Source organism: Selaginella moellendorffii, unplaced genomic scaffold, assembly GCF_000143415.4.
Source record: "Selaginella moellendorffii unplaced genomic scaffold, v1.0 SELMOscaffold_129, whole genome shotgun sequence".
NCBI classification, from domain to species: domain Eukaryota; kingdom Viridiplantae; phylum Streptophyta; class Lycopodiopsida; order Selaginellales; family Selaginellaceae; genus Selaginella; species Selaginella moellendorffii.
This window is the reverse complement of record NW_003314390.1, coordinates 41,711-68,528: the sequence shown is the minus strand read 5'-3', so window position 1 is coordinate 68,528 and position 26,818 is coordinate 41,711. Positions and strand designations below refer to the sequence as shown.

The window sequence follows — 26,818 nt, the reverse complement described above, 5'->3', positions numbered from 1 at the left end:
GATCTCGCGATCCACGAGCCCGGCATGGAGAATTTTACAAATTTGTAACTCGCCCACGATGGAACAAGCGTCCATGACGCATACGAAGGTGATGGAATCCATCTCCACGCCGTCAAGGTCCATCTCTCCAAAGCATTTTAGTGCTTGACATGGATGCCCTGTTAAGGTAAATGCTGCAATGATAGCGTTCCAAGAGACTACGCTTCGGCTTGGCATTTTTTGGAAGTAGCTCCAGCTTTCGTGGATTTGGGAGGCTCTTGCAAGTATTGTGATCATACTTGTCCATGAGATCAAGTTTCTTTCTGGCATGTATCTAAAGAGGTGCTGCGCTATATCAAGATGCCCTTCTTGGGCATTTGCTACAATGAGAATTGTCCACGCCACTGGGCTGGAAGGGCGAACTCTATCAAACAAATCCTTGCCTCTTTGCAAGCAACGCAACTTAACAAACATATTTATAAGTGCTGTTGCAAGAATCGCCTCCCACTCTACTCCGCGGGTAGCAATCTCTTCGTGAATGGCGATCCCTTGCTGGAGGTTCTTACACGCGCTCACGGCGGCGGCGAGCGCTGCGAGCTGGATCTCCACGCCTTCCTGATCCATCCTGCTGAGCATCTCCATCGCCTCGCCTCCCCGCCCACTGCGCGCCAATGCCCACAGCAAACCGCGCCACGAGCCGCTGGACCTCGTCGGCATTGTCTCGAAGCACCGCCTAGCACCGCCCACATCCCCATTCTGGGCATACGCTCCCAGCATCGCGTCCCAGGACGACCCATCTCTCTCGCTCAACCTCTCAAACGCCTCGCGAGCCTCTCCCAAGCAGCCACACCTCCCATACATGCCGATCAAGAGATTCCCCAAGAGCGCGCCAGGATGGTCGCCCAATTCCTCGATCAGCGCCCAATGGATTCGTTTTCCCTGGGCGAGCGACCTGGTCTTGGCGCACCATCGAAGAGCCGACGCGTAGTTCTCCCAAAGCATCTACTCCATCTCTGCTCAAGCATCTTCCTTTTGCTCCATAAACAGAATATACCAAACAAAAAGAACATTTATTTAAACAAAGGAACATTCTATTGAATATTCCAGACGGCACAAACGGGAAGAGTGCCACCTAGGCCAGTGGCATTAGGTTACAAGAAAATACTTTTATATTTACTGCCGTAGTTTTGCTTACAGTTTTGGGGGAAAAAGGCCATATTCGTAACATTTTAGAATATTCTCGATAAACATCTTTACTTGACAAAGTCAAGCGACCCAAATTCGGTCTGCAGTTTTATTTTTTTCTTCGCCACCCTCAGAGCTTGCCTCGTTTGTTAGTCGTCGTAGTAGTACTAGTACTAGTAAAAGTAGTAGTGGCATTTGGCGATCTTCGCTTGGTGGCCGCTGATGGCGGGAGTAGTATCAAACTCTTGGTGTTCCTGGCAGCTGCTCCTGGGATCGCCGCCGGCGTCGCTCGCAATGTCGTGGCTGTTCGTAGCACGCTGGTCGATCCAGCACAACGATGCTTGTGAGCTGGGGCCAGCGACAACTTCTTGTTGGTGTTGTTGCCCAGCGGAGCTTGATGGTGTTGGTGTTGCTTCTTTGGAATGCTACTGCTCGAAGAAGCTGAGGATTTGGGACGAAGAGGACGACCAGGAGAAGAACGCGGCCGCGGAGGAAGTGGAGGAAGAGGCGGCGGCGAGGAGGGAGCCGGGAGCGGGAGAGGTGGAGGGGGAGATTCCTTGCAGAAGAGCATGCTCGCGACGGATCGATCAATCGTATTAGTTGACAGCTCCTGTCTGTTTGGTTTTCGATCGAGCGTTACGTACCAGGAAACTGGAAATGCGAGAGAACGAAAAGAAAAGAGACGGGGTTGGTGTTTGTACCTCAGGGACAAGGATGCTGTGCGCCACGACAAGCGCTGGAGTTCCGCTGCGTCGGCTTGAACTCCGGTTCTTCGCGTGGCATTGTCTGCGAGCCTGTAGAACGCGTCCCTCAAGCAAAGTCTGCTCCGGCTTTCGAGCTGTAAAAAAGGATCGGGCATAGATGAAAAAAATGTGCAATGGTTTTTAAAGCCGCAAGGGGCGTACCTTCGAGACAACCGTCTCCAGCTCCTGAAGAACCAGAGCACCTGCGGAAAGCTCGGGTTCTACTGCTGCTGCCTTCCCTTTTATCCTCTCAGAGCTGCTGACGCCAGTTTGGCTATGGCTGTGACTTTGCTGCCCCCTGTCCAGGCCTGGCTTTGCCGAAACAACTCCTGCATCGCCTTTAGCACCAGTAGCATTTTCGATGTCAGGCTTCCCGTTGTCGAGCGCCTCTGGTGACAAAGCCGAGAGTACAAACTCTTCGAGATCTTCCGGTGCTAGCTCCTTGTCCCAATCGTCATCATTCGAGGGAACCGGTTCAGGGACCCGAGCCTGCCAAAACCATAGCAAAGCACTTTAGAAAAGCCCAGCAGCTCTTGGAAAAAGACAAGCCCCCGCATCACCCAAACGAAGAACGAGCACCTTCGGCACTCTTAACGCATGCACACCGGACTGGATGGCTCGGAAGCGTACTTTGGCAGTACATAACCACCGGACCCGTCCCAAAAACTTGGGAGCATTCCTTCCTTCCACCGGTCCCTTTATTTTTTCTTTCACAGCGTTTCGTCTGCAAGATTGACTTCTCTGAAAGCATTCAAGTCATGTCACAAGAGAAATGCCATCCACTCAATCGTCACTCTCAAGGGCTACTAATTTAATGCGAGCGACTCAAGAACCAAATCCTATCCCAGGAGAAAGCAGCAAGGAGGACGGAAAGCAAAGCAAAGCAAAGGAGAAAGGAGAGGAGCCGAGCGACAAGAGCTACGCACCGTTTTCTCAGGCGCGCTATCCTCCTCCTCGAAGCCGCTCCCCCAGCACCTCTCACCCAGCCTTATCCTCTTGGCGGCCGCCAAGACGTTAGCGAATGTAGCCGCACCAGGAGCAGCTGCAGCAGCAACAGCATCCCGGTGCGCAACTGCTGCCGCTACAAACGGGTTGTGAAATGCCGCTGCCACTTCACACTCGCCCGAGAAGAAGCCAAAGTCGTCGCCCACTAGTGCTGGTTCCAGCCCACGAACCAACCCAGCAGCCTGCATTCGCGAGCTCTATAAACCCTAAACCCTGAACCCAGAACCCCCGGCCCCCCTGCTATGTATTCACCGCGCGGCCCGCCTTGTTTTTCTACCCCACTCCTTTCGCCTCTCCTTTGACCTGTGTGTGCCACCCCCTCCTTAAACCCCTCGCGCGGAGTGTCCTTAAACCCCTCGCGCGAAGTAGCCAGCGCAGCGCGGAAGTGTGGCTTGCGGTGTGACGCCTGCCATTGCCACTGGCTGCTGGATCCAGGAGCCTTCTGATGAGACCACCGTCGACTGTGGAGACACGGACCCGTCTTGAGTAGTGTCTGCTTCCGGCTTGTAAAACAGCAGGCTTGCCACCGTGCGGTCGATTGGATTCGTGCATGTCTCCAAGCAGGGAATGCCACCGGGCCTGGCGAACAGAGCACACGATCTTTCGTACCGATCGTTAACTTTCGATACCCCGGACGTACCTCTTGGCAGAAGATTCGATGGAGCTCACGCCCTCGTCTCCGCTTCTGTGGCAGGCACTCGTGGCGAGACGGTAGAGAGCGTTTCGGATGCAAAGCCTTGTGCTGACGTCCAGCTGTGACAGCGAAAAGAAGAAAAAACGGGATGCTCTCCTCCGTCATCAAGATCAGGGAAGTTTAGTACCTTGGACATTGTGCACCCAAGCTGGTAGAGTACGGAGGCCTCCAGAGAGCCGTCTCCAAAAGCAGGCGGTGCTGCGTAATTATATGCCCCACCGAGCACCGAGTTGGAAGCTTGGATGGCGCCGTTGTAGTTCATGGCCCTTTGGAGCAGAAGCAGGTGCTCGATGCTGCTAGCGGTCGCCGTTCCCTGCGGCTCCACGACGGGCAAGGCCGGAGAGTTAAACTCCTGGTGAAACGTATGTCTTTGTGAAGGCTTTCCAGAGATCCATGGCGACAGCGTTTTCAACCTTTTTGCAGACGTTGCCTCATGCTGGATAAGAATAGGCTGCTCGAAGGTTTGGGAAAAAACAAAGCAGATAGTTATTCCCGCGACTGAGAAACCAGCACGTAGGAAAACACGCACCAACTTCTTTTTGCAACTTTCGGGAGAGATTCTCGGCACTGGCGGCATCATCTGGCTCTGGACTTCCAAAGAGTTGGCTTGCCCAAATGGTGGATTGTGTCTGCATGCAATAAGCTTGTCACTCATCACTCACGAGTAAGTAAAACGAGGAAGTTACGTACCCCAGGAAATCGTCCATGTCGGCTAGGGAGCCGATAGCGTCCCAGCCATCGGCCACTTCTTTGTACGAGGGAGCTTGTCCAAGGCACTCCTCGGACAAAGGAAAGTGGCAAGAGCTTGTGGCCACACTGGCATCGCCATTCTCGTCTAGGAACGAGTCGAAGCGAGCAGCGCTCGTGCTCGCAACATTGCTGCTCGAGGAGCTCGATCGAGCTGTCAACGATTCCGGCACTGACACGAGTGCTTCGAACTCCCTGCTCATCTCAATCCCACCTTGGAATCCTTGCGTTGTAGTCGAGCAAAGCCGGAGAGGCCACGACGGACATTCCTGATCCACCACCACCTCCTTTGCTGCAGGGAAAGACCCCCCTCCTGTGCCGTATGGGACATCATCCCAGCCGCCAATCTTCCTCGCACGCTCGAGAGGATCAAAGCTGTCGCAATCGCAACGATTACCCGCGATTCCGGTCTGCCAAGACAGTCAAGCACTGCGATCTCACTCCCAGGACTCGAAATTTCGGACAGAAAATCGAGCACACGGACTCACCTGCGCCCAAGGCACTCCTCCGCTGCTCAAATCCGTGTATCCCCAGGCGCTGGACATCATCGACGCTGCCGAGATCGCGCGCGCTTCTCATGAAATCCACCAAGGCGCGCCGGATCGAAAACCTAGCCAAAGGGAAAATATTTCCCACTCCTAGCACAAAAGAAAGAAAATCCCTAGCACGCTTCACCAAATTGTGGCTAGCTACGCTCGCGACTATGTGCTAGTTGCCATGGCCATGGAATTTGGCCCCATGCATGGCCATAGGCCAATCTAATACATATACGCATACACGTGTCAGAAATGCAGATCTAAACGAGTGGCCATTGGATGCGCAATATCAAACACTAAAGCCTCATTGGCCGGGAGGGCGCTAAAACGTGGCACCGTTGCTGCCTGCCACTTGCGGCCATCATAGCGGCTAGCTAGTTTGGCGGGCGACAAAAACATTAGGGTTTATCAGTTGCTGGAAATTAGGGCTCGTTGGTAGGCTTGGCTTTGGCAGACAAGCATAGGACAATGAAAAGAAAAATGGGGAGAAATCTTTGCTTTGTGGATTGGAATTGAATCGAATTGAATGGTCACACTCTTGTACTTACGTGTAGGTGCCAACAACTGACAAACCCATCCTCTATTGTCTCGCTTTCTTCCAAAAACTTCTCTTTCTTCCTGGGTCAAGGTGCCAGGAATCCTCAAGTGAGTGAGTGATAGAGAAAAAGGAGGCATTCCTACTGTGATCAAGGCATGGATCTTTCTGGATCTCGCAAAGTTTCTCGAGAGTGATCCAGGCCAATTTGCCTGACACTGCTGCTGCGCTCGATTTGACGCTCGCAGCTGTTTCCAGCCCATTCCAAGATCTGGCAAAAGCTTTTGCCTTTGCTTCGCAGCCAGGGGATCTAAACTGCTGCCATTAAGCCAGACAGTTTTCCTACAACACAGAAGTGTCAAACTGTCAATCCAAACTTATCTACACGCGTGCTCAGACTCCACCAATGCTGGGACAAAATTCGTTTCCTTTTTCTCTATTATAGAACCATCTATGGTTTACGGACGAAAGAAGCTCCACAACCACAGCCAGCGGATGCGTTGGGGTTGGACGTAACCTGTCAATCGAAACAATCCAGCAATCAGGGAAATGAAGAGAAAACCAAAACTGGAAACCGGAAAGAGGAAGATCTCGAGAGATTTTGCATACCATAAACGACGAGCGCATAAGTTCTTCCGTAAAATCTACCGTAGAGCCTTTTACAAAGTCGAAAGAGATTCCATCCACCACCAGCGTCGCACCATCTTTCTCAAAAACACTGGCAGCAATCGATGCTCTCACAAAGTTTTTATAAAGAAGAAAAGAGAAAGCATAGCGTACCGATCGTCCGACTGGGCTTTCTCATCCAAGCTAAAGTTATACTGGAACCCCGAGCATCCGCCACTGTCCACAGTGAGCCGAAGAAGCCGCTTCTTGCCATCCTCTCGCTCAATCTCTAGCATCCTCTGCACGAAACCGGAGCTATCTCACCATCAAGAAATCAGCCGCACGCTGCTCGCAAAATTTTCCCACACCTTGACGAAGCCCTCCGCCAAATTCAATCTATCAGGAGGCGGCGGCGCTGGATCCGCCGGAGCTTCTGAGCTCCATCGCCGGCGATTCCACAAGCTGCCGCTGCCCGATCGCCCATACCCTGCTACCGCGCGAGCATGAGCTCGCACCAACAGCATTGCTCTAGCCCTAAAATTCCCTCCCAGCTCCATTTGGAATATCCTGTTTGCCTTCCCTGTTTAGGGCTTTTGAGATATCCTATTTTGCCCTAAAAAGAGAGCTTATCTTACACTTTTTGGCTCGTCACTCCCACGGGTATTTCTTTGTGGGATCGGTGGGAAGAGGCCTCAAATTTATGAATGGAGCCCATAGAAGCAATCTACAAGCACGAGAATCCACAAAAATTCATTAGAAACATGGATGGCAAAAGGAAGAACGAAGTCCTTACGCTGGGAAGAAAGCAAAGACGATGAAGAACTGGAAGAACGCTTCGTATTTGTTGCGCTTCATCCATCTGGTGTGGAGATAAGCGTAAATCACTGGCTGCCAAGAATAAAAGAAAGGTTTGCGTAAGTTCTCTCGAGTGAGAGTGAAGTACCTACCGGTAGGAAGATGAAGTAGAAAAATGCGACGCCGCCCCACGCCACGAGAATCACAATCCATTGTTCCAAACTATACTCTGGATACGCCGCTCGATCGACCAGATCTCTGCCGGTCGCTCCAGCAATGCCCGCACTCTGGGTAGAAAAATTAGAATTAACATTTTCTTACAAAAATTTTACCTGAGTCCATCCAAGCAGCAATGTCACGGCTGCCAAGGAGCTCGAATTTACAATCTCGCGGATTTTTTGTGGAGTAACTGCTATGCCCTGTAGAAAAACTTCTATGAAGCAGCCAGAATGTTATGAAAATCGAAGAAACGATACCTTTTCACTTGGAGTGGAATTACTGGAACTCGCAGCGACTTTCAGCAGTCTTTTCGCTGTTGCAGAACGAGAAAGAAACCGATCAAATCGACGCTTGTGCTGAGGTACCAGTGGCAAGAGTCCAATTGCGAGACTCGCCATAGCCAAGCTGTGTGGCTTACAAACAAACAAGCGCGCGTGACACTGCTCAAGGAAAGTAATGACAAAGCTTACTTGTAGATTCAATCTCTTTTAACTTAATACACAACTTCGCAGCGCACCTGCGCTGCAAAAGAACACGCTAAAAGAGTTACACAGGAACAAGCTGCCAGTTAAGTTATGTACACGAGAATCTCTTCAAAGAACCTGTTCATCAGAGATCCTCCTCCTCGAAGTACTTCTCTTCGGCCTCGTGAGACACCTCACGGAGCCAGTGATCGTCCAGAGCAGCGTTGTCATCGATCACAGCATAGTCGACGTGCTCCGAGTCTTCACCGCTCAGGAACTTCTCCTGCATCACGCGGGTAAAGTCATCCAGCTTACATTGAAGCTCCTCCGGCGAGAGCTTGTTCTTGTCCTCAGCAGCGAGGAACTTGGCCATCATCTCCTGAGAGAACGCTTGAAGCCGATCGTCGCTGGACGGTGGCAGTGGCGATGGCACTGCTTGCCTTTGGTTTGAAGTCCCGGCATCGTCAGAGAGCTGCAAGCAACACAAGGCATTAACCTCGGAAGTGTATGACTGCAACACATTCCAAGCAAGGCCGTCAGTAATCTAGAAGAAAAAATCGAAGAGAGTTCTTCCCGAGGAGCTAAAACCATGGAAAACTCACCTCTTCATTTTTGTGCTGCTCGCCATCTTTTGTTTTTCCTTCATCTTCCTCGTCTTCTTCATCTTCTTCCTCTTCTTCCTCCTCTTCTTCCACTTCCAGGATTTTCTTGCGCTCCTCTTCCATCTTGCGCTGGATGAAAGCCTCCTCGGACTGCCTGATGAGAATGTCCGCCATCTTGTCCCCGCGCCGCGAGAAGGCCCAGATAGACGGCTCCTGGAACTGGCCAACGTACTCGTGATGGAGCAACGGGCACCGCATCCTCATCTCCTCCTCGGAGAAATAGTTGCCATCCTCCACAAGCTGCTCCAGGAACGCAAGCCGCCGGTTCTTCACTGCCGCGGCCCTGGATCGCTGCTCGCCCGGCGATGGATTCTTGGCCGCCCTGAGCTTCTTGAGGTGCCAATTCACCTCGTAATCCTCCTTGAGACACTCAAACTCTGTGAGCTCCGACAGCAAGAGCCGGCTCCCATAGCGCTCTGCAAGGAAAACAAGGAAATCAACACGAATTCCATCGAAGATCGCAAGACATTCTTTACTCACCGAGGAAGATAGCCGCGTCCCTGTGGAGCAGCGAGACGAGATGATCCTTCTTCTCCTGCTGGCTCACCTGTTGATCCGCGCGCCCGGCGAAGGACGAATGCGGAAGGTAGAGCTCCGGCAAGGCGCTAAGGCGATCGGCGATGGCGTCCAGCGCAGAGCAGCGCAATCCAGTGCTCGTCGAGACCTCCCTGCCCATAGCTTCCACAAACCCTAGAAAAGAGCATATGCCAACTCTTTATGTAAGAATATTCTAGCTCGGTATAGAAGTTTAAAATTCGCATATTCCAGGCATATCCACTCATTCAAATTTTGCTACCTTGGACCTGAGAGCTCAGTCGGTACCGCCACGCTTACGCCCATGGAAGCAGTGGAAGCAAATCGAAGAACTCCCGGAGATTTCAACGCAAACCGGAAGGAGAGTGGCGGCTCCGAAATCTCCCTCCGGCCTTCCAGCATCTGGACGACTGCATCCATCGACGGCCTTCTCCTTGGATCATCCTGGATACACCACAGCGCGACCTGGACGAGCTTTCTCACTTGATCCTCCTCTACAGTGTCTCGGATCTTCGCGTCCACAACCCGGAGAAACTCCCCTTTTCTCGCTAGAGCCACGACCCAGGCCGGGAAGTACCACCACAAAGCCCGTTCTTCCTCGTCCATGGAGCGATCGTCGTGCCCGCCACTGCCGAAGATAAAACGCTTGGAGAGGTTCCTTCGCCCACCTATGAGCTCCAGCAGCACCATGCCATAGCTGTAGACGTCGCATTTCTTCGTCGCTGCCGAGTTTAAGAGCCACTCCGGGGCGAGATATCCTGGAGTTCCTCGAACATCAGTCACGGTCTGGCTTGCGTCCCGGCTCTTGGCCAGCTTTGCCAAGCCAAAATCTGCGAGCTTGGGACAAAACTTATCGTCGAGAAGAACGTTGTCGGGCTTGATGTCGAGATGGATGATAAGCTGCCGCGATTCCTCGTGCAAGTAAGCCAGACCTCGAGCCAATCCAAGAGCAATACTCCGGCGTATCTCCCATCCCAGGCAGCCATCCTCAAACAGCCACTTATCCAAGGATCCGTTTGCCATAAACTCGTAGACGAGTATGAGCTGGTTCTTCTCGGAGCAAAAGCCATAGAGTTGGACGACGTTGTGGTGGCTAATCCGTCCCAGCGAGGCCATCTCTGCGATAAATCCCTTCTCACTGTGCTTGGGATCTTCCAGACGCTTGACTGCCACCTGTCTACCGTCTGCCAGCGTCCCTTTAAACACAGTTCCATAGCCACCTTTTCCAACGCTTGACGAGAAGCTCGCAGTCGCCACCTCAAGCTCCCTGTAAGCGTACTTCTGAGCCGAGCCTTGCAGTGCCAGAGACAAAGTTCTTGCGTCCTTGTCGAGTTTGTGCTTCCAGATTCTCAGCGCGACCAAGCCCAAGGTTAATAGCAGAACAAAGCCGGCAGCAATGCTCACTCCAAGCAAAAGTGTGCGATCCTTGGGCCCCTCCCGCACAAAAAGCTCTGCGTTTTGTAGCTTGAGGAAACCATCGAAGTTTGGATCTCTGGTGAGGCCTCCATACATCCGGTCGACGAAAAAACAGGTGCTTGCCTGCTTGTTGTAAAAGAGTGCGCTGCAGGAGCAATTCGATAGGCACAAGTTCCAACAATCGCTCAAGGTGGAAACTCTGTCGGCCTTGGTGTAATTGTTGGAGAAGTAGCCTGCTCCAGTCACGTTGAAAAAATGGTGGTTCTCAGCCTCGACTTCGTGGTTGCACACGAGAGGTATGTCGCTCGGACTCGGGCAAGTTTGCTCCTGATCCCCATCCTGGCCTTGGACTATACAGCTGCACTGAGAGCTTCCGGCGCAAACACTGTGTGACTCGCACGTCATCGGGAGGCAGGATCCAAATATGTTGCTCATGAAAGGCTGGCCGGATTCCCACGAAGCTCGTCCAAAGTTATAGATGTAAGGAATCAGCTTTCCATCGATGTCAAGTTTGAGATAGTGTAAGTCAGTGCTGCTATAGTTTCCAAGTACTGCGGCGGTGGGAGGCCCGCATGGCTGATCACTGGTGTTGTTTCTTGTTGCCTGGTATCTCCCTTCTACACTTCCAGCAGAATAATGGAGAGCTATTCGATAAGACGGGCACGACGTGTTGATCGATGTCACGTCCGACGGCAAGTTACCATTCCACATGTTCCAAACCAGGTAAGGCTGCACGGTATCAAGCTCCAGCAAGAAAATAAGACCGCTTGCCACAACTTCCATCTTCATGCTCCCACTTGACAGGCTCGATGAACTGCTGCTGCTCACGAGGCTCTGTCCCGTAACTATAACCTGTCCCTCCAAGAGAACATCTGTAGGATGATCGAAACTCTGCCAGGAGACACCACCTGTGGAGTCGTAGAGAACGACGTTCCCACTGTCTTGAACCTCTATCCCAGAAACTCCACGGGGAGAATTCCAGACCACTCTTCCATCTGAATCCATAACTTGCAACAGACCTTGATCCGAGAGTTGAAGAGTCGCATTTTCAGTAACAGGATTGTCCCGGTTTGCACTCCAAACACAGACACCTGATGCTGAGCTGCTCGTATAATTGCTGGCACCAAAGACTAATGCAAAGTAGTACCTGGGCGAGTCATTGAATCGGAAGAAGGATAAAGCAAATCTCCCATCCTGACTTACGAGGGATGTGTTACCCGCTTGGAGCAGCCGATAGCTCGCGTTGCCTTGTGATGCTGTGAATTCTGGCAGCCTGTTGTTGTTTACTACTTCCCACCCTTGTGGCAGATGATACTTGGTTCCGTGCGCAAGTATAGAAATCATCCACACCAGGAAGACTGAGACAATAAGCAGCTTCATTGCGTACATCTGCAGAGGGCTCTGTTGATTTGCTAGAGCTGTAAGTTGATTCTGCTTCTTCTCCTTCGACTTAGTCAATTCCAAGCCCGAAAGAAACAGCCTCACTTCCAGTCAAGTCTAGTTCCTGAAAGTCTGGACAGGACAGAAATTGCAGAAGAAAAACATGACACGATACGATAAGGTAAAATTGACCTGTGTTTCAAGCGGATCCTCTACTTTGTGCCAGCAATCCCTGCACAGACGAAGCTAAATTAGCTGATACATGAAATCTGAATTGCTATAAACAAGGTCTATCTTCTTCTCCTTCCACTTAGTCAATCCGAAGCCCGAAAGAAACAGTCAAGTCTAGTTCCTGAAAGTCTGGACAGGACAGAAATTGCAGGCGGGAGAAGAAAAACAGGACAGGTAAAATTGACCTTGCAAAGACGAAGCTAACTTTACATGAAATTTGAATGGTACTCACGGGATGTCACATCCTTCACAAACACAACAGGAGTCAAAGAAAAAAAGCAATCCAAACTTAGCTTCTTCTCGTTAGTGAATCCGAAGCCCGAAGAACCAAGTCAAGTCTAGTCCCTGAAAGCCCGAAAGGTCGCCACGCTACTGTCGCTACACGTTTTCCTGGAGCTTGCAAGCGGAGAACGTGTGTTCCCTATCCAGAAAAAAGGATCCAGAGAGGGTCTCCTCATGAAGCAGCAAGTGGTTGCGTTGTTCCTCCTGCGACTTGCGTTGTTAATTGTAAGATGTAAAGGAAAGCTATACCCGATACCCGAGGGATGGAGAACTTTCATCAATGAGAGTGCCCCTGAATCTCCAGGTGATGGCAGGTCCGGAAGCTATCGTTTGCTAAGCGCGGTCGCGGAAGGCAGGACTCCAAGAACACGCGAACTTCTGCTCAGCGACAATGAGAATTTTGGCTTAGCATTCTTGAACTTCAACGGAACAAACAAGTACTACCTGGCATTGATGTTTGGCACTCGCAATTCGTCCACAGCTGCCCCTGTCTGGATAGCCAACCGGGACATTCCAGTAACTGAGAATTGCATGCTTACCCGAGTGGATGGCCGGTTGCAGCTGCTCGATAGGAATGGTTCTATCGCGTGGTCCTCAGAGCAAAGCACTGCGTTCATCGGCATCGAGAATTCGGGGAATTTGCAGCTTTACAATGAATCTCGGATCACCGTATGGGAGTTTTTCGATCATCCGAGTAACGCACTCCTGCCAAATCAAAAGTTAGTGACGGGACAGGTCCTGGTAAGTAACAAAGACGCTTCAGATCCAAGCGAAGGTCCGTTTATCCTACAAGTCGAGCCGAGTGGAATGGTAGCGTACATGCGCAACCCTCCAAAGGCAAAACAGCCGTACTTGTTATGGAGCCTCACCGGAACGAGTTTAAGCTCAGCCACTGGAACCTGCGCAGGATTTAGAACAGCAGTGAGTTTATCATCCGCAGGAGAAATCAGCTTGGCATACGAACCTGTAAGTAGTGGAGGTGGTAACCAGCAGCCGTGCGGCTCCTCCCGGAACGGAAAAATATTCCCAGGAAACACTACCATGAGGTATTTCCAGTTCGGAAACGATGGAATCATCGTTTCTTTCAGGCGAGAATTCGCCAATGGAAGCTGGCAGCTAGAGACCTTAGATCAATATTTCCAGCAACCGGTTCCATGCGGGAGCTACGGACTGTTTGAGAGAGGAAAGCAGTGTCAGTGCTTCACCAATGAAACAAACAACTCGACTACCTCGGTACCTGAAAAATGCTCCAGGCCAGAATGGTCCTCGCTTCAGAATTGCAGCACCAGGTATGAGACCGATTTTGTCACCATGGCAGGCACTTCATACATCACCGACAGCTACAATCCTCCGAATAGAACAGGTGCTCCGTTGGAAGAATGCCTCGAGGAATGCAAATCCACTTGCAGCTGCGCTGCATTCTTCTATGACAGAGCACTCCAAAACTGTTTTTACGTGGAAGACGTTCTGGGAAGCTTGACACTTGATCCATCCAAGGCGAACCAGCTGGTGGGCTTTCTGAAGTACCAGAACTACTCCAGGTTGGTGCCTGTGGACCATCCAAGATCAGAAACTGCGAAGCATATAGTTATCGGAGTTACCTCTGGAAGTGCTGCAATTGCTATTACAATCCTCGCAGTGATGTTCGCTGCCCTGCATCGAAGAAACGTCTTACTCAGAGAGTTAAGCAGCTTTCTCACCCGTGTGGAGGCGTCACCTTTCCAATTCTCATACCGAGGCCTTCACTCCGCCACCAAAGGATTCACAACCGTGCTGGGACAAGGAGGCTACAGCACCGTGTACGAGGGAGTTCTTGACAACAAGATGAAGCTAGCTGTGAAGAAACTCAGCGCCCAACACGCACAGAAACAATTCATCGCAGAAGTCCAGGCCCTGGGAGGCATAAGCCACATCAACATCGTCAAACTTCACGGCTTTTGTGCCGAAGCTTCACACAGACTGCTCGTCTACGAGTTCATGCCCAATGGCTCCTTGGACAGATGGATCTTCTCGGACAGCAAGAACAAACTGGACTGGAAACTTCGACACAGCATTGCTCTCGACACTGCTCGAGGGCTGGCCTACTTGCACGAGGAATCCAGAGACTCGATCATCCACTTGGATATCAAGCCACAAAACATCCTCCTGGGTGACAAGTTTGAGGCCAAAGTGGCGGACTTTGGCATGGCGAAGCTACTCATGGACAAAGATGAGAATGGAGTTCTCACCGGAGTGAGAGGAACTCCAGGATATCTAGCTCCGGAGTGGCTCATGCACTCCACAGCGACCAAGAAATGCGACGTCTACAGCTATGGGATGGTGCTCTTGGAGCTCATCGGCGGGAGGAGAAACCTGGATTGCGCCAAGGTCGACACGTACTTCCCGGCCTGGGCCATGAGGGAAGTCCAGAGAGGGAATGCGATGGAAGTGGTGGATCCGAGCATCCGAGCGTCGGCCGACGCGGCAAAGGCGAAGAATTTGATCCACGCAGCGTTTTGGTGTGTGCAAGAAGATCCAGCAGCTAGACCTACGATGGATGCAGTGGTACGAATGCTGGAGAGCGAGGAGGAGATCGAGCCGCCGCCACTTACCTTCCATTTCGATGTCCAGGCGCCGGGGATTCTCAGTATCGCCGTGGATGGCGATGGCACCACATTCTCCTATCGTCAAGAACCCTAGCTGGAACCAAGAGCCCTAATTTTTAAATAGAGCTTTTGGCGCCAAGATCAATGATCTTCGTTCTTGAGCAGGATGTGCCGGCGCTCAACAGGATGATCGAGGCATCCGGGAAATCGGGAAATGTGAAGCAGGCAGAGGCGATCTTCCGCGGAATCTCGATCGACACGCGCGACAATTTCTCCTGGATCATGATGCTCTGCGCGTATTCCCAAAACGGGCATCCGGACGAAGCAAGGCTCCTCTTCGACGCGATGCCCACTCGCAATTGCGTCGCCTGGAACGCGATGCTCGCCTCCTACGCACACAACGATCAGCTGAACAGGGCAGTGGAGGTTTTCCACGCGATGCCGCAACGGGATCTAATCTCCTGGAATTCGATGCTCGCGGCAGTCGCCCGGCTGGGATCGCTCTCCCAGGCCAGGGATATCTTCGACGAGATGCCCGCGAGAGATCTGGCATCCTGGAACTCGATGCTCGGATCATACGCGGAAAACAAGCTCTTGGAAGATGCCCAGGCCATCTTCCAGCAAATTCCGTCGCGCAATATCATTTCCTGGAACATTATGATCCTGGCATATTCTCGGAATGGGCATCTCGATAGAGCCCAGGAGCTGTTCGATCGAATTCCACAGAGGAATCTCATCACCTTTAGCGCCATTTTCTTTTTCCACACACATACCCGAGCATCCATCCTTGATGCTGAGAATATTTTTTTATTCCACTTTCCAGAGTGGGATATTATATCCTGGAACTCGATGATAGCGGCATATGCCCGGGCAGGGCATATTTGCGAGGCTTTAAGAACATTTGACAAAATGCCACATAGAACTATAGTCTCCTGGAACACACTCCTGGAATGCTACGTTTTAGATGGAAATTCTAGCGAGGCAGAGCTTGTGTTTGCGAAAATGCCGCAACACAATCGAGTCTCTGTAACTTGGATGATCCTTCTCTATGCCCAACACCGGCAATTTGATCGAGCTAGAAAACTCCTAAACGAGATTCCAATCCGGGAGCCTGTTTCGTGGAGCTCTCTCATGAACAGCTACGCGGAAAATGAAAAACTTGAGGAGACAAAGCAAATGTTTGATGAGATCCCGCAGCACAACACAGTCGTGAGCAACTGTCTTCTCTCGGCATTTGCCCAAGCCGGGCATTTGGAAGAAGCGAAAGAGGTGTTTGATCGAATTCCAGAGCTCCAAAAAGATGTAATCTCTTGGACGACTCTGATGGTGGCGTACTCCCGAAAGGGTCACTTGCACTACACTTACTTTCTCTTTTCAAGGATTCCATGGAAGGATTCCCTGGCCTGGAGTTCCATGGTGGCGGCATATGCCCGAAACGGGCATATCCACAATGCAAGAAGATTCTTTGATACGATACCATGGCAGCATTGCTGCTTGTTAGCATGGAATTCTCTCATGGCAGCGTATGCCCATAATGGGCATATCACGGAGGCGTTCTTTACGTTTCATAGCTGGTGCTTAAGTGGAGTTCCCGACGATGAGTTCTTCGTTTGTGTGTTGATCGCTTGCAAGTATGCTGGAAAGTTGGAGTGTGGAAGATCTTACTTCGTTTCAATGCAAATGGATTATCTTTCTCGTCCAACCAAGCAGCACTTTGCTTGCATGGTTGATTTGCTTTGCAGGGCCGGTTACTTGGAAGACGCTCGAGATCTTATCAAGAGCATGCCTTATGTTCCGGACATCTTGGAAGAGACGAGCGTTTTGAGTGTCACTAATCTGCACAGTTCTTATCTTTTACAACAAGTGGTCAAGCGATGTTAGAGGATTTAAATCAAGAATCACGTACACGTACAAAAGCGTTGTATCGATTCAGTGGTGTCGATGGCGATCACTTGATCTGGACGAATGGTACCTTGACTTGTCACTCGAGTAGCCTGCTACCAATTCCAAACGTTAAGTTTGCGAGAGAGAAGACGAAGAACTTACTGTAATCCCGTCTGCTATCCTTTCGATGACTTCGATCTTTGTGCCGGTCCCGCTCCCTGTCTCGGTCCCGTTCTCTATCCCTACTCTTTTCTCTATCTCGCCGTTCTTCGCGATCTCGATCGCGTCTCGCGTCTCGTTCTCTCTCCTTCTCACGGTCTTTCTCATCTTTCTCCTTTGTTTTCTCGACGCCTTCACCATCAATAGCAGGCTTTTCTGCTACTATTTCTCCTTTTGGATCGGCCATAGGAGGCGCTTCGTCTTTGGTGTCCGCTGAAACGATAGCAGCCACACTCGGGACAAGAACAGCACCAGCAGTGGTACCATTCACAGTGATCTTGCCCTGATAAAAGTTTAAATCATCAAACACCGCTCATCAGTAAAAGGTTTTTCTTACTTGAACATCTGGAGGAGGATCCCATGAACTGCTTGACAAAACGAACGACTTTGATCCTTTGCTCACGTCGACGTAGTGAGCCTTGGGTTGCTGATACAGAAAAGCAAGAACTTTGCATACGACATCAATCTCGGCCTTATCTGCTTGGAAAATGAGCCACCACGGAGGATTTTCTGGCAAAGGGTAACGAAACCTTCGAGCAGCAGCATAAACCACCCCGCATGCCACAACTTCGCTTTTGAAACGCACACACAATGTCGTCCGCAAGCTAGATGAACATAAAACAAAAACTCAAGAAAACTGGAAAGTGGAAAAGCAAGTTACCTGTCGTTGGCCAAATTCCATCCTTCCTGGATGAGCTCGAGAGGTGCTTTCAATTGGAGCAAGTAATTGAGAACAAACTTGTGCGGGTGCTCGACGTGACAAATGAATCCCATCTCTTTCAGTAAATGCCGCTCGGTTCTTATTAGATCGACTTTCATTTCCTCGTAAGCCTGTAAAATCGATTTGAGCACAACAGCGAGAAGCAAAAGAAAGAAAAAGAAATCCTTGCCTTCGAAGTTGTGTCGAGTAGCACGAGAGGATAATTCTCGCGCCTACATTCCATCCGATGAAACACACTCAAGACATCTCGAATCTTTCGTGGGCTTTCTTCGAGCTTCGCCGCCAACCACACGCAGCTGGCCGCTACTCTCTACAAAAAAACACCATGAAAATCTCACTCAGTCATCCTGTGAAACTCAAACCAAAGATAAAACAGTCTCGACTCACCTAGATGGAGAGGATAAAAAAATTACAAACCTTGACATTGAATCGCGTGAAGGATTTCTTGCAATAGAACCTGTGGAACAAGACTTGGCCCGTTGCCATCACCGCCTGCGGCAATCTGAGCAAGATTCCACTCTCCTGGATCAGCTCGCAGCCGTAGAGCCGCAGCATTGTCTCCGTCTCCTCGGCCACACCATCCTTGCGCGAAGGCGAGGCCTTGAGCTGTTCCTCGGAGACATAGAATGTATCCAGCGCCGTGTAAATCATCGCGCGATCTATAAAACCCTAGCCCGGCGAGAAATATTTCGTGCTCTGTCAATTAGGGTTCTCGGAGAATATGCCTTGCCGGAGAGAATATGCCTGCAGAAGCATCTAGAAGGCTATGGATATTGGCATCTTAATTAGTCTCGGGTCGTTGGATTGGAGATCCAAGGGCTTGTATCGCGCCACGTGACTTACCCATCGGATCTATTGCGACTTTTATAAAGGAGTTGAGTTTTAGGGCTCGTGTTGTGTGCTCTTCCTGGCGATGGCGGACGATTTCGAGATTGCCGACGCGGGTATGGACGAAGAGGCCGGAATGGAAGCTACATCGGCGGCTCCGCTCAAGGCCGGCGAGGAGCAAGAGATCGGCAAGAATGGCCTCAAGAAGCTGCTCGTCAAGGCCGGAACTGGCTGGGAGATGCCAGAGCCTGGCGATGAAGTGAAAGGTAGCGCTCTTCTCTCTCGCCCTGGCGTCGCAATGCTGATAGATTCTTGCAGTTCACTACACTGGAACGCTTCTGGATGGATCCAAGTTTGATTCGAGCAGGGATAGGGGCGATCCTTTCACATTCAAGCTTGGGCAAGGTGAGCGAGTTATGGATTTCTATCTGGTGTTGATTTTTCTTTCTTCGTGCTTGTGTAGGCCAAGTTATCAAGGGATGGGACGAAGGCATTAAGACAATGAAGAAGGGTGAGAACGCGGTGTTCACCATTCCCCCGGCCTTGGCTTATGGAGAAGCTGGGTCGCCGCCAACCATACCACCCAATGCGACGCTCAAGTTTGACGTTGAGCTCTTGTCTTGGGACAGCGTCAAGGATATCTCCAAGGATGGTGGCGTGGTGAAGAAGATTGTTTCCGAGGGAAAAAAATATGAGATGCCGAAAGATCTCGACGAAGTGACTGGTATGCTTTTGGCTAACAGGCTTTGGTCCTTGACTCACTTGCACTACTACTTTCAGTGAAGTACGTCGCGAAGAATGAAGCTGGGCTTGTAGTTGGACAGTCTCCTGAGGAAGGGGCAGAGTTTTATGTTCACCAAGGTAAGGACTCGCGTTCGTTATGCTGAAGATGTGCTTAATCTATGTTCGGATAACGCAGGTCATTTTTGCGAAGCACTTGCCATTGCTGTCAAGACGATGATGAAGGGGGAAAAAGCTTTGCTGACCGTGAGGCCGAAATGTGAGATGTTTGTGTGTGTGTTTAGCTAAGTTTCTAATGCGTTGGATCGTCTAGATGGTCTTGGCGAATCGCAGGGCACACTTTCTATCGATCTGGAGCTGGTATCTTGGAAAACTGTTGAGAAAATCGGCCAAGATGGCAAAATTACGAAGAAGATTATCAAGGCGAGTGAAGGACATGACAAACCCAACGATGGAACCATTGTGAAAAGTGAGTTTCTTAAAACCATCTCGTGCTCTCTGTTAACGATAATGATAATGCAGTCAAGTATGTGGCCAAGCTTTTGGACGGCACTGTGTTTGAGAAGAAAGGCGACGACGAGGATCCCTTCGAGTTTAAAACTGATGAAGGTCTTTTGTCAATCTGGGTTTTCCGTTGCTAACTTGTTTTAGTTCTTTCAGAACAAGTTATTGATGGGTTGGACAAGGCGGTGGCGACGATGAAGAAAGGAGAAGTTGCAGTTGTTACCATTGGTCCTGAGCACGGGTTTGGAGACGTTGATACTCAACGGGATCTCGCTTTGGTTCCTGCCAATTCTACCCTGGTTTATGAGGTGGAAATGATCTCTTTTGTGAAGGTAATCTCCGTTGCAGTGATTTTCTAGGTCCTAACTTGCTCTGTTTAGGCAAAGGACTCGTGGGACTTGCACAAAGCAGAGGAGAAGCTGCAAGAAGCCACCGTCCGTAAGGACGAGGGCAATGTTCTATACAAAGCTGGTAAATTTGCTCGTGCCTCAAAGAAGTACGAACAGGTAATATGCGATCGCTCCTATTATGAATTGCATCCTGACAAGGATTTCAGGCCCTGAAGTTTATTGACTACGACTCCAACTTTAGTGACGACGAGAAGAAACAAGCCAAGGCACTCAAAGTCTCTTGCAACTTGAACAACGCTGCGTCAAAGCTGAAGCTCAACGAGTTTAAAGACGCAATCAAGTGCTGCTCGAAGGTTAGAGAGTCTCCTCGCTTGTCTACCTGTTTTCTTACATTTGAATTTCTAGGTGCTTGAGCTGGAGTCGCAGAACGTAAAGGCTCTCTACCGCAGAGCTCAAGCTTACACGCGCACTGCAGATTTGGACCTGGCCGAGTTTGATATCAAGAAAGCGTTGGAGATTGATCCACAAAACCGGTAAGATAGTTTAATCGCGTTGCATCAAACCAGGGCTCACGCGTTTATCTTACAGGGACTTGAGAATGGAGTACAAGTCACTGAAGCAAAAGCAAGTAGAATACAACAAGAAGGAAGCCAAGCTCTATGGCAACATGTTCGCAAGGCTGAGCAAGCTCGAAGCGTTGGAACAGGTTTGTTTTCTAAGTTTTCTGGATCCAAATCTCTTTACACCAAATGTTCTTCTCTTTTGTGCCAGAAATCCGAGGCCCCAATGGATGAAGATAAGCCGCTCGAGCAGCCAGTGATTGAAGAAATGGTCACAGAAGAGGCGGCTAATTAGCTATAATTTCATTGTTAACAGACTTTTAATCATTTTCGAATATAACGGAATACTCTCATTAAAAGGCGAATATAGTCGAATATTCTCGTAAAGAGCCCTAAAACAGAGCACTAGTGGTAGGGCAAATTCGCAGTGGCGCCATAGCCGCGATTTCTCGGGGGCGATGGAAATCGCGGAGGATGTCGTCAAGAACATGTCTGTGGGCGCGGTCTTCAAGGATTGTGTAAGTAGAGCTGCTAGCAATGCGTCGAGAATCTTGGCAAACGAGCAATGCGGCAGGGGGGGAAGATCAGCTCCTTGGATTTTCATCGCACGGAGGATCTCATGGTGACTGCCGCGGAGGACGCGTCCATTCGGCTCTACGATACTGCCAGTGCGACGTAAGTGATTTTTCCCCCCGAGTTCTTGGGAGGTTTCAAGTTTCCTTTTCTTTGCTCCATCCAGGCCCATGAAGACTCTCTACAGTGCAAGATATGGCGTGGATCACATATGTTTCACGCATCACACCAATGCTGTGATTTTTTCCTCCAGCAATGGAAGTGATGGTAAGAGAGAACGTTTTTTGTGTGTTTGAGGTTCGTTCTTTGTTTCCAGAGTCCTTGCGGTATCTATCGTTGTATGATAATAGATTTCTACGATATTTCAGAGGACACACGCAAAGGTGAGTCTTTGGAGCAACCCAAGGCCATGCTTATTTTATTTCTTTTCCTCACAGGGTTGTATCACTATGTATGTCTCCAAAGAACGATTCTTTCATGTCTGGGTCATTGGATCACACTGTCCGGTTGTGGGATCTTCGCAGCAATGTTTGCCAAGTAAGAAAAACTCTTTCCTTGCGTTTTCTTCCAGAACTTTGGCTAGAGCATTTCCATGATTTCAGGGTCTTCTTAGAGTCCGGGGAAGACCGTCTGTGGCGTATGATCAACAAGGCCTGGTATTTGCTGTTGCCATGGAAGGCGGAGCAATCAAGCTGTTTGACGTAAGGTCTTTCGACAAGGTAAGAAGTGATTGATTCTCCAATAATTTTATGAAAGTCCGAACGAATGCTTCAGGGACCTTTTGACACTTTTCTCGTGGGTGGTGATACCGCGGAAGTCGCTGGCATGAAGTTTAGCAACGATGGCAAAATGATGCTTCTCTCCACAACAAACAGCCGGGTGTATTTGCTTGATGCCTACTCTGGAAAGAAGGTAAACTTCTCTTTCGCTCGTTAAGTCTATACCGAGCTCCTTCCCAGATGCATGGATTCACGCTCAAGCCCAGTCGAGACGGAGAAACGTTGGAAGCATCGTTCAGTCCAGACGGTCGCTATGTTATCTCAGGTAACATTCGTTTGTATCAGTTCCTGATAGCTATAAGTATTGAATCTCAGGCTCCGGGGATGGAAGTTTGAGAATATGGAGCTCCTTAAGCGGTGCAGAGGTGAGAGAAATTCTCGTGCTAAAAAAGAGGAAAAAAAAGACTTATTTTGATTGAATTCCAGGTAGCGTGCTGGACGAACAACGCTGGAATTCCTGCCGTGGTGAAATGGGCTCCGCGAAGGCTCATGTTTGCGACTGCCTCATATGTTTTAGCGTTTTGGATACCCGACGTGTCCAAATTGTGAAAGGATGTTGGTCAGGCATGTTAATCAAAGAGAGCTTGTAGTCTTATTAGTCTTAGACAGGAAAGGTGGTGAAGAACGTAACCGAAAGAAAGTATCCAGTTTGTCAAGAGTACCCAAGCATGTAGTAAAGCACGACGAATATGGTTTGTACAATGCTAGGCAGTGTTGTATACTTTGCCATCTCACACAAGAACACGATGAAACAATAATATGAGCACTGCCGGGTCTCTCGATTTGTTCGAACCTCAAATTCTTAAGGCCAATCCAACAAATGCTACCACCAACAAGATCAACACGCCAGAATAAATCAAGACCCTTGCTTCCCAGGCTGTGTTTCTGATTCGGGCAATTCGGGCACGAAGGTGGTCTTGTCGCGATGGTTACCGTGGTGGAGCCTGGTGGAGCATTCTCCGGAATACGCAAGGCTTGGTTTGCAAACCATTTTGATTCCAGGCCGAGAGTTCTCGGCTGCTTGCAAGTCCCATAGAGCATTTTTCCAATTAGGACGGTGGAGGTTGCAAAACCGGAGGCAGCTGCTTGCCTGGTTTCAAGTGAAACTGTCCAACCATCACAATGAAACATATCAGGTTGGTGTCGGTCAACGCAAATCGGCATGGAAATTCGGCTAACTTTCCTTCTTTCTCCTCAAGCTTCCTGCAGTAGTGTGCGTTTTTGAGACCCGAGACGTCCTCCCAGATGGCTGCCATGACCTCGGTGCTCTGCGACATGCTGTTTCCAATCATCTACAGCAGCCACAGCGTCGCCATGGATCTGGGAGATCTCGATCATTCTGCTTCTGCAAAAAAGGGCCTAAGAAAAAGGAGAAGGATGTAAGCCAATCTGCTGATCTGCCTCAAATTTCTGTTGGCAGCAACGAGCCAAAGATACGCACTTTTCCGTTCTACACTCAAATGCCAGCAATGGTGCTGCTGGGCTGATATTGAGTTTGATAACGTCTCTCACTAATGACTCTTCCAAAATCTCCTTCTTTGGCAGAGATCCTCAGAGGCATCCCATAAAAATTTTTCTCCAACGCAAACACTCCATCCCCGTAGAAAAATGTATTTCCAAGCTTAATGATCGCCCTGTCCATGGCAAACGCTGTATAACTTCATTGGCATTCTGCAGATTTCTCTCAGCGCAATACGTTATATAACCACAACTCCAGCTGGCTGATATGGAAGGAAAAAGTGACCAGTACCAGAAAAAAAAAAGCCATGTACCTACCTGATAATCGGGTGTGGTTTGATAGATAATGTTTCTAACAGAAATCAATACCAAATTTCAGCCCAGTGTGAGTGTTGCTCTGGATTTAAATCCACAAACCTGGCTCTATGAAGCTAGAACCTTACGATCTAGATCTGTTTGAAGATGAATTGGAGGCTGCCCGTCGCAAGATGGTTGTAATAGAACTTTTGCAAGGTCGTGGAGTTTTGTTTAGTGACATGAAATATCTGGGCAATTACCTTTGTGAATTTGGGGAGCTGTTGTGTTGAATGTCCTCACAATAAAACTGGAACCTGGAAAAAAATGTTGTATTAAAAAATTAAGTATTTATGAAGGATATTTGTTTTGTGAGGGCCAAGTGTACGGCTACGATGCCGTATACTAATATTAGCGTAGTGGGATTTTGGTAGCCATCGGATTGGTTTCAATCCGGACCACTCGCTCCTGTATATAAGCTAGGGTTTTTGGGCTAATTGATATGCACATTTCTGTATTCCCTTTCCATATTCCATGCACTCACATTGGTGGAGATGAGGGGCACCTTTGATTGTCCCTGGGGAGTGCTTGGATTTGGGATTTCGGTTTAGATCTAGCTTTTTCCATTTTCTTTCTTTTGTTCTTTCCTTTCAGGATTTTGGTTTAAATCTAGCTTTTTGCATTGTCTAGATCTACCATTTCTTTCCAGCATTTTGTCATTTCTCTTCTTTTGCTCTTTCTTTTTCATTCATTTTCATGGCCGATCCGCAATCTCCTCCTTTGACTCTAGAGTAGCAGTTGGTTCAATTGCTTGATGCTATGCGCTTGCAATTGAACAACCAAACTCAGTTGATGGCGGCGTTCACGGCACATGGTACAACTCCTCCTGCTTTTGGTGCCAATCCTCGCGTTCGGCCGGAGTTCTTTCGTGGGAATCCTGGGGATGATGTGTACTATTGGTTCGATCACTTCATGGTGATTGCCACATATCATTCTTGGGATGATGCTTGACGTTTGCGTGAGTTCCCCACATGTCTCCAAGGGACGGCATTGCAGTGGTACAATGGATTGAGCGCAGCTACTCGTGGCGATTGGAGTGTTCTTCCGGACGTCTTCAAACGCGCCTTCGGACACGCCGACGATTATGATGATGCCTTCCAACAATTGCATCGTCTTCGCCAAGGGCCATCTGAGTCGGTGATGCAATTTGGCGTTCGTTTCCGAAGTCTTTTGCTTCGTGCGGAGCCAAATATGTCGGAGCGGATCAAGCTAGGAATGTTGTGGCCAGCACTTCGTCAAGATCTTGTCGGACTTGTGCATGCACTTGCTCCTACCACTCTTGATGATGCTCTTCGCTTGGCACAACGTTATGAGACGTCGCCTCTTCCACTTCTTGCTACACGTCCTTCAGCTCCACTTCCTATGAGTGATGGTCTTGTTCCCATGGAGGTTGATGCTGCTGCTACTCGAGTCCAAGGACAAGGGCGAATACGTGGTCATGGCCGTGACGTTCGTTGCTGGGCGTGTGATGAAGTTGGTCATACTTATCGGCGTTGTCGGCGCTTTCCGGATTGGCGACCTCCATTTCCTGGGTGGAGACCTTGGCGTCAGCAACGTCCCATTGGTGCTGCTGCGGTGGAAGGTTTGGATACCGAAGTGCATTCGGGAAACGAGGAGTCGCGCGAGTAATGGAGGGACCTTGCGCGAATAAGTTAGTGACCCCTCCATCTTTCTTTCGGGAGTATCATCAAGGGATTCACTCGGCACCGGTTCATCCAGTGTTTACTTTCCAAGCTCGTTTTTATAACAAGAGGTCTCCTATTCTTCTCTCCGTGTTGGTTGATACAGGTTTGAGTTTATCTTCTATTGCTCGACCTGTTGCCACACGTTGTCGTCTACACTTGCGTCGTGCGGCGGATCCAGTTTTCATTCTTTATGGCAACGGCCGTACACATGCATGTGCACGAGATGAGGCGGACCTGGTTGTGCGTGTGGGCGATCTCGAGCTTGAGTTGCAGTCATTGCGGGTGGTGCCGAGTCAAGCTTTTGACCTCATTCTTGGTATGGATTGGTTGCAGCACAATCATGCCAAGTGTGACTTTGAGGCTTCTCCCCCTTGTCTCATACTTCCTTATGTTTCATCCATTCCTCTCACTTCCGTACCTCTTCGTCCCTCTACTTCTACCTCTGCTTCCATTACTTTTGTTCCCCCACTATTTCCTCTTGTGTTTCCATCTTGTTCTGCTCTTCCCTTTTCCGATCCCTCCGATGATCTTTGTGTTACAGCTGTTGACCAACTCATGAAGGAGTATTCTGATCTCTTTGAATTTGACCTATCGTCTGGGGCCAAGATTGCCACACATCATCCCATTCCAACCGGGGATGCTCGTCCAATCAAGGTTCCTGTTCGTCGTCGGTCACCCAAGGAGATCAAGATTTTACGTGCAAACGTCAAGGAGATGTTGGAGAAGGGTGTTATTCGGAAGTCGCGGAGTCCTTGGGCATGTGAACCTCATCTTGTGACGAAGCCTGATGGGAGTATTCGTTTCTGCATCGACTATCGTCCGTTAAATGAAGTGACGATCCCGGACGTGTACCCTCTTCCTCACACTGCTGATCTCTTGGATCGTCTGGGGCAAAGTCGTTGGTTCACCAAGCTAGATCTTGCTTCTGGGTATTGGCAAGTACCGATGGCTGAAGAAGATATTCCTAAGACTGCTTTTCGTACACCATTTGGTTTGTACGAGTTTTTGGTGATGCCGTTTGGTTTGAACAATGCTCTAGCAACTTTTCAACGGATGATGGACGAGGTTCTTTGCGATATGCCAGAGGTAACGGCTGACTTCATTGATGATGTCTTGATCCACTTGGAGGGGACGTGGGAGGAGCATGTTTGTGATGTTTGTAAAGTGTTGGATCGGCTACGCGACATTGGTTTAAAGCTGAAGCGGTCGAAGTGCGTGTTTGGGTCCAAGGACACAACTTATCTTGGGTACCGTATTTCTCGTGAGGGTTTGCAAGTTGATCCTGACAAACTTGTGGCTGTTCTAAAGTTCCCTACTCCGAAGTGTGTGAATGATGTGTAGCGCTTTTTGGGTAAGGTGCAGTATCTCGGTCGTTTTGTGGATCATCTTTCCGATCGCACTACACCATTGCGAGCGTTGCTGAAGTCATCAACGTCATCTTTCATCTGGTCTCCCGATTGTGAGCTGGCGTTCGTGAATCTCAAAGACCTATTGACGACTCCTCCGGTTTTGGCATATCCTGACTACACTCGACCTTTTATTTTGCGCGTGGATGCTTCTGACA

At 49.7% G+C, this 26,818-nt stretch overlaps 10 protein-coding genes across 15 annotated transcripts in view; 4 read left to right on the top strand and 6 right to left on the bottom strand.

Annotated features, from left to right (window-relative positions):
- LOC9650678 (pentatricopeptide repeat-containing protein At4g02750) overlaps positions 1-981 on the bottom strand; it is a 3,269-nt gene extending 2,288 nt beyond the window's left edge. Inside the window, exon 1 of the mRNA XM_024665850.1 lies at positions 85-981. Within this exon, the coding sequence (XP_024521618.1) occupies positions 85-981 (897 nt within the window). The remainder of the gene's footprint in view (positions 1-84) is intronic.
- A 200-nt stretch (positions 982-1,181) lies between these two features.
- LOC112343052 lies at positions 1,182-5,099 on the bottom strand. 3 transcript variants are annotated; one of them, XM_024665873.1, is made up of 6 exons: positions 3,734-3,919; positions 3,553-3,665; positions 2,834-3,491; positions 2,070-2,396; positions 1,866-2,002; positions 1,182-1,778 (listed from the first exon to the last, which is right to left on the bottom strand). In XM_024665873.1, the coding sequence occupies exons 3-6, from the start codon at positions 3,098-3,100 to the stop codon at positions 1,295-1,297; spliced, it is 1,215 nt and encodes a 404-aa protein (XP_024521641.1). In that variant the 5' UTR covers positions 3,101-3,491; positions 3,553-3,665; positions 3,734-3,919; the 3' UTR covers positions 1,182-1,294. The 3 variants fall into 3 exon arrangements, with proteins under 3 accessions (XP_024521641.1, XP_024521639.1, XP_024521638.1); XM_024665871.1 differs by lacking the exons at positions 1,182-1,778; positions 1,866-2,002; positions 2,070-2,396 and adding exons at positions 4,136-4,235; positions 4,297-4,763; positions 4,842-5,099 and having other exon boundaries at positions 3,083-3,491; positions 3,734-4,057; XM_024665870.1 differs by lacking the exons at positions 1,182-1,778; positions 1,866-2,002; positions 2,070-2,396 and adding exons at positions 4,136-4,235; positions 4,297-4,763; positions 4,842-5,098 and having other exon boundaries at positions 3,083-3,491; positions 3,734-4,069.
- Positions 5,100-5,731: 632 nt separating this feature from the next.
- LOC9650677 (iron-sulfur assembly protein IscA-like 2, mitochondrial) lies at positions 5,732-6,415 on the bottom strand. The gene is made up of 4 exons (XM_002992062.2): positions 6,399-6,415; positions 6,205-6,345; positions 6,034-6,142; positions 5,732-5,941 (listed from the first exon to the last, which is right to left on the bottom strand). Exons 2-4 carry the CDS (start codon positions 6,324-6,326, stop codon positions 5,876-5,878), a joined length of 297 nt encoding a protein of 98 aa, XP_002992108.2. The 5' UTR covers positions 6,327-6,345; positions 6,399-6,415; the 3' UTR covers positions 5,732-5,875.
- A 1,077-nt stretch (positions 6,416-7,492) lies between these two features.
- On the bottom strand, positions 7,493-8,900 carry LOC9650676 (coiled-coil domain-containing protein 97). 2 transcript variants are annotated; one of them, XM_024665883.1, is made up of 3 exons: positions 8,651-8,900; positions 8,111-8,586; positions 7,493-8,019 (listed from the first exon to the last, which is right to left on the bottom strand). In XM_024665883.1, exons 1-3 carry the CDS (start codon positions 8,844-8,846, stop codon positions 7,654-7,656), a joined length of 1,038 nt encoding a protein of 345 aa, XP_024521651.1. In that variant the 5' UTR covers positions 8,847-8,900; the 3' UTR covers positions 7,493-7,653. The 2 variants fall into 2 exon arrangements, with proteins under 2 accessions (XP_024521651.1, XP_024521652.1); XM_024665884.1 differs by having other exon boundaries at positions 7,493-7,980.
- LOC9650901 (G-type lectin S-receptor-like serine/threonine-protein kinase At5g24080) lies at positions 8,885-12,611 on the bottom strand. 2 transcript variants are annotated; one of them, XM_024665878.1, is made up of 6 exons: positions 12,553-12,611; positions 12,458-12,504; positions 12,263-12,391; positions 11,917-12,217; positions 11,693-11,732; positions 8,885-11,632 (listed from the first exon to the last, which is right to left on the bottom strand). In XM_024665878.1, the coding sequence occupies exon 6, from the start codon at positions 11,507-11,509 to the stop codon at positions 8,963-8,965; it is 2,547 nt and encodes an 848-aa protein (XP_024521646.1). In that variant the 5' UTR covers positions 11,510-11,632; positions 11,693-11,732; positions 11,917-12,217; positions 12,263-12,391; positions 12,458-12,504; positions 12,553-12,611; the 3' UTR covers positions 8,885-8,962. The 2 variants fall into 2 exon arrangements, with proteins under 2 accessions (XP_024521646.1, XP_024521647.1); XM_024665879.1 differs by having other exon boundaries at positions 8,885-11,732; positions 12,270-12,391; positions 12,458-12,563.
- Positions 12,188-14,782, top strand: LOC112343039 (G-type lectin S-receptor-like serine/threonine-protein kinase SD2-5). The gene has a single exon (XM_024665848.1). It carries the CDS (start codon positions 12,188-12,190, stop codon positions 14,690-14,692), a length of 2,505 nt encoding a protein of 834 aa, XP_024521616.1. The 3' UTR covers positions 14,693-14,782.
- On the top strand, positions 14,743-16,479 carry LOC112343038 (pentatricopeptide repeat-containing protein At4g02750-like). The gene has a single exon (XM_024665847.1). The coding sequence runs from the start codon at positions 14,743-14,745 to the stop codon at positions 16,477-16,479; it is 1,737 nt and encodes a 578-aa protein (XP_024521615.1).
- LOC9650900 (cyclin-L1-1) lies at positions 16,463-18,120 on the bottom strand. Of its 2 annotated transcripts, none has more exons than XM_024665881.1 (6): positions 17,840-18,120; positions 17,592-17,732; positions 17,363-17,532; positions 17,039-17,306; positions 16,645-16,984; positions 16,463-16,595 (listed from the first exon to the last, which is right to left on the bottom strand). In XM_024665881.1, the coding sequence occupies exons 1-6, from the start codon at positions 18,071-18,073 to the stop codon at positions 16,528-16,530; spliced, it is 1,221 nt and encodes a 406-aa protein (XP_024521649.1). In that variant the 5' UTR covers positions 18,074-18,120; the 3' UTR covers positions 16,463-16,527. The 2 variants fall into 2 exon arrangements, with proteins under 2 accessions (XP_024521649.1, XP_024521650.1); XM_024665882.1 differs by having other exon boundaries at positions 16,463-16,592; positions 17,840-18,116.
- A 195-nt stretch (positions 18,121-18,315) lies between these two features.
- On the top strand, positions 18,316-20,770 carry LOC9650899 (70 kDa peptidyl-prolyl isomerase). Its single transcript, XM_024665880.1, has 13 exons — positions 18,316-18,516; positions 18,569-18,655; positions 18,714-18,974; positions 19,031-19,111; positions 19,170-19,250; positions 19,305-19,460; positions 19,514-19,600; positions 19,652-19,827; positions 19,876-20,001; positions 20,052-20,198; positions 20,251-20,378; positions 20,434-20,551; positions 20,617-20,770. Exons 1-13 carry the CDS (start codon positions 18,336-18,338, stop codon positions 20,698-20,700), a joined length of 1,713 nt encoding a protein of 570 aa, XP_024521648.1. The 5' UTR covers positions 18,316-18,335; the 3' UTR covers positions 20,701-20,770.
- Positions 20,771-20,803: 33 nt separating this feature from the next.
- Positions 20,804-22,459, top strand: LOC9650898 (protein ANTHESIS POMOTING FACTOR 1). The gene is made up of 10 exons (XM_002992096.2): positions 20,804-20,923; positions 20,980-21,080; positions 21,145-21,245; positions 21,295-21,361; positions 21,416-21,515; positions 21,581-21,697; positions 21,753-21,890; positions 21,938-22,022; positions 22,073-22,122; positions 22,184-22,459. Exons 1-10 carry the CDS (start codon positions 20,864-20,866, stop codon positions 22,304-22,306), a joined length of 942 nt encoding a protein of 313 aa, XP_002992142.1. The 5' UTR covers positions 20,804-20,863; the 3' UTR covers positions 22,307-22,459.
- Positions 22,460-26,818: the final 4,359 nt, after the last annotated feature.